Genomic DNA, 2,160 nt, shown 5'->3' with positions numbered 1-2,160 from the left:
TACCTTCTTCTCAACACGTACTTGGTAAAGTAAAGCGACCTTCCTGAACGACTTTATATAAAATTATCTATAACTACAACATCATGTTTCCCCGCCAGGCCGTAGCCGTTCTCACAGTATCACCCGTTCCTACAGTGGAACACCTACCGTATTGCTGTAACTCCCGTCACTACAGTGTCATGTTTTCCCCGTCAGGCCGTGGCCGTTCTTACAGTATCGTACCCGGTGGGACACCTGCCGTACTCCTGGCTGAACGACCTGCGGCTGGTGGGACCGGCCTTTAGAAAGGTTCGTGAGATAAAAACTCGCTACGTGAAGTGACAGGGGCGTAAGTCAGCCGTTGTTTTGGGGGCCAGAAATTTTATGCAGACCGTGGCGTAACTGGTCGTGGTCTTTGTGTAACAGTTACATCTCTTCTGTCGCATGACAGCTGGTATATTTGTCACACATCCGTGACTTTCCAACAAATGCCATCAATTTGCTGTTATAAACTTGACGTACTATGAAGCTAACAGAATGACAACGACAAAAATGTGGAAAGATAGCCAAAGTGATTATGTACATTTATAGACATCGTTTTTTTTTCTCCTGCGACCCCCTTTGAATCCTTCAATTTTGACATTTTTCTTTATTCTGCTAATTCTTCAGAAAGGTGGACACATCGTGTCGTGGTCGACACTGAGGAAGTTCGCTGTTCTCTGTCTTTTGCTCGTTCTAGTGGTGAGTAAAACAAACGTTAACTTTATGGACTTGAGCTTTTTTTTGTATACAGAAAAGTAATTCAAGATAGAGAAAATGACAGAGGGTACAAATGTTCAATTATAAATCAACATTAAAAGATAAAAGACAACGTGGTGATAAGCTGTTAGTAGTAGCGTCTGGGAAATGAAATAGAAAGAAAAAAGGTTCTATCAAGTCTCCTTGTTTAGAGTGTTTAGAGTAACAAGTATGAATACAGCATTTAAGATCGGCAGGGGGGTCTGTCTTTCCCTGTTTGTTCGCCAGGTGGCGTTCCTTCTGTTCTTCGTGCCCGGCGTTGGATTCTGGCTGATGACAGTGTGGATTGACACCAGCGCCAGTATAGCCCGGATGTGCAAGGAGCCGCTCCGGATATTCGCCTTCTTCGGGATCCCGGGTAGGTCTGTCGCGGGGGCAAGGTTTGGGTTGTATAGAATTATGTGTGTTTTGCAGTGTCCAAAAGTGGTGGACATCAACTTGGAATTGTGGACATCAACTTGGAAAAGTGGAGAATTCTCTCAAGAAGAAGTGGACATGGCTGTACAACAGATGAAACATGGAAAGGCCTCTGGCCTCGATGGTCTACCCCTGGAATTCTGGACTATGCCCAAAGTAAGGAGAGTCCTACTCCAGTTCTGCAATGGCACCTACAATGGAAACCGTCCAAAGGAATGGGGAGTATCCGGAATTGTTCCAATTCCAAAGAAAGGGGACCTTAGATCTGTGAACAATTATAGAGGTATTTCCTTATCACAAACTGCATGTAAGGTGTATAACCGCTGCCTGCTTAACAGGATCCGACCTATTATTGATAAAATTCTACGCCCTAATCAGAATGGTTTTCGACAAAGTCGATCTACTACTTCACACATACTTGCGCTGCGTCGCATTGTCGAACAGCTAAAGAATTTTGACAAAGAGCTTGTCGTAGTATTTATCGACTTTCGCAAAGCATTCGATTGTATTAACCGTAGTAAAATGTTTAAGATCTTAGAGGCATATGGGGTTCCAAAAGACATTGTTAATGCTATAGCAGTTATGTACAGAGATACATCCGCAGTTGTTATCACTCCAGATGGAGAAACTGACATGTTTAGCATTGATACTGGTGTACTGCAGGGGGACCCTCTTGCTCCATTTTTGTTCATTATATGTCTAGACTACGCGTTAAGGTGCTCGATTTCAGACACTGATGGTTTTACACTCCGTCGTCGGCGTAGTAGTCGCTGCCCTGCAGAAGTCCTCGCCGATATCGATTTTGCAGACGACATTGCCCTTTTGGAAAACTCATTACTTTTTGCACAAATCCTGTTAGACAAAGTAGAAGTGGCATGTCAGGCCATCGGCTTATATTTGAACCCGTCAAAAACAAAATACATGCATATAAACCCATCATCTTCTCAGCAACTAACTACTTCCGAC

The 2,160-nt window shown here is 43.7% G+C and overlaps 1 protein-coding gene across 1 annotated transcript in view; it reads left to right on the top strand.

Annotated features, from left to right (window-relative positions):
- The window catches only part of LOC118419914 (progressive ankylosis protein homolog), a 16,535-nt gene that overhangs the window by 10,501 nt on the left and 3,874 nt on the right, over positions 1–2,160 (top strand). The window contains exons 6-8 of the mRNA XM_035826577.1: positions 196–288; positions 649–720; positions 1,006–1,135. Of these exons, the coding sequence (XP_035682470.1) occupies positions 196–288; positions 649–720; positions 1,006–1,135 (295 nt within the window). The remainder of the gene's footprint in view (positions 1–195; positions 289–648; positions 721–1,005; positions 1,136–2,160) is intronic.

This window comes from Branchiostoma floridae, chromosome 7 (assembly GCF_000003815.2).
Source record: "Branchiostoma floridae strain S238N-H82 chromosome 7, Bfl_VNyyK, whole genome shotgun sequence".
NCBI lineage: Eukaryota > Metazoa > Chordata > Leptocardii > Amphioxiformes > Branchiostomatidae > Branchiostoma > Branchiostoma floridae.
The sequence above is the reverse complement of the archived record's forward strand: the minus strand, read 5'-3'. Positions and strand labels throughout refer to the sequence as shown.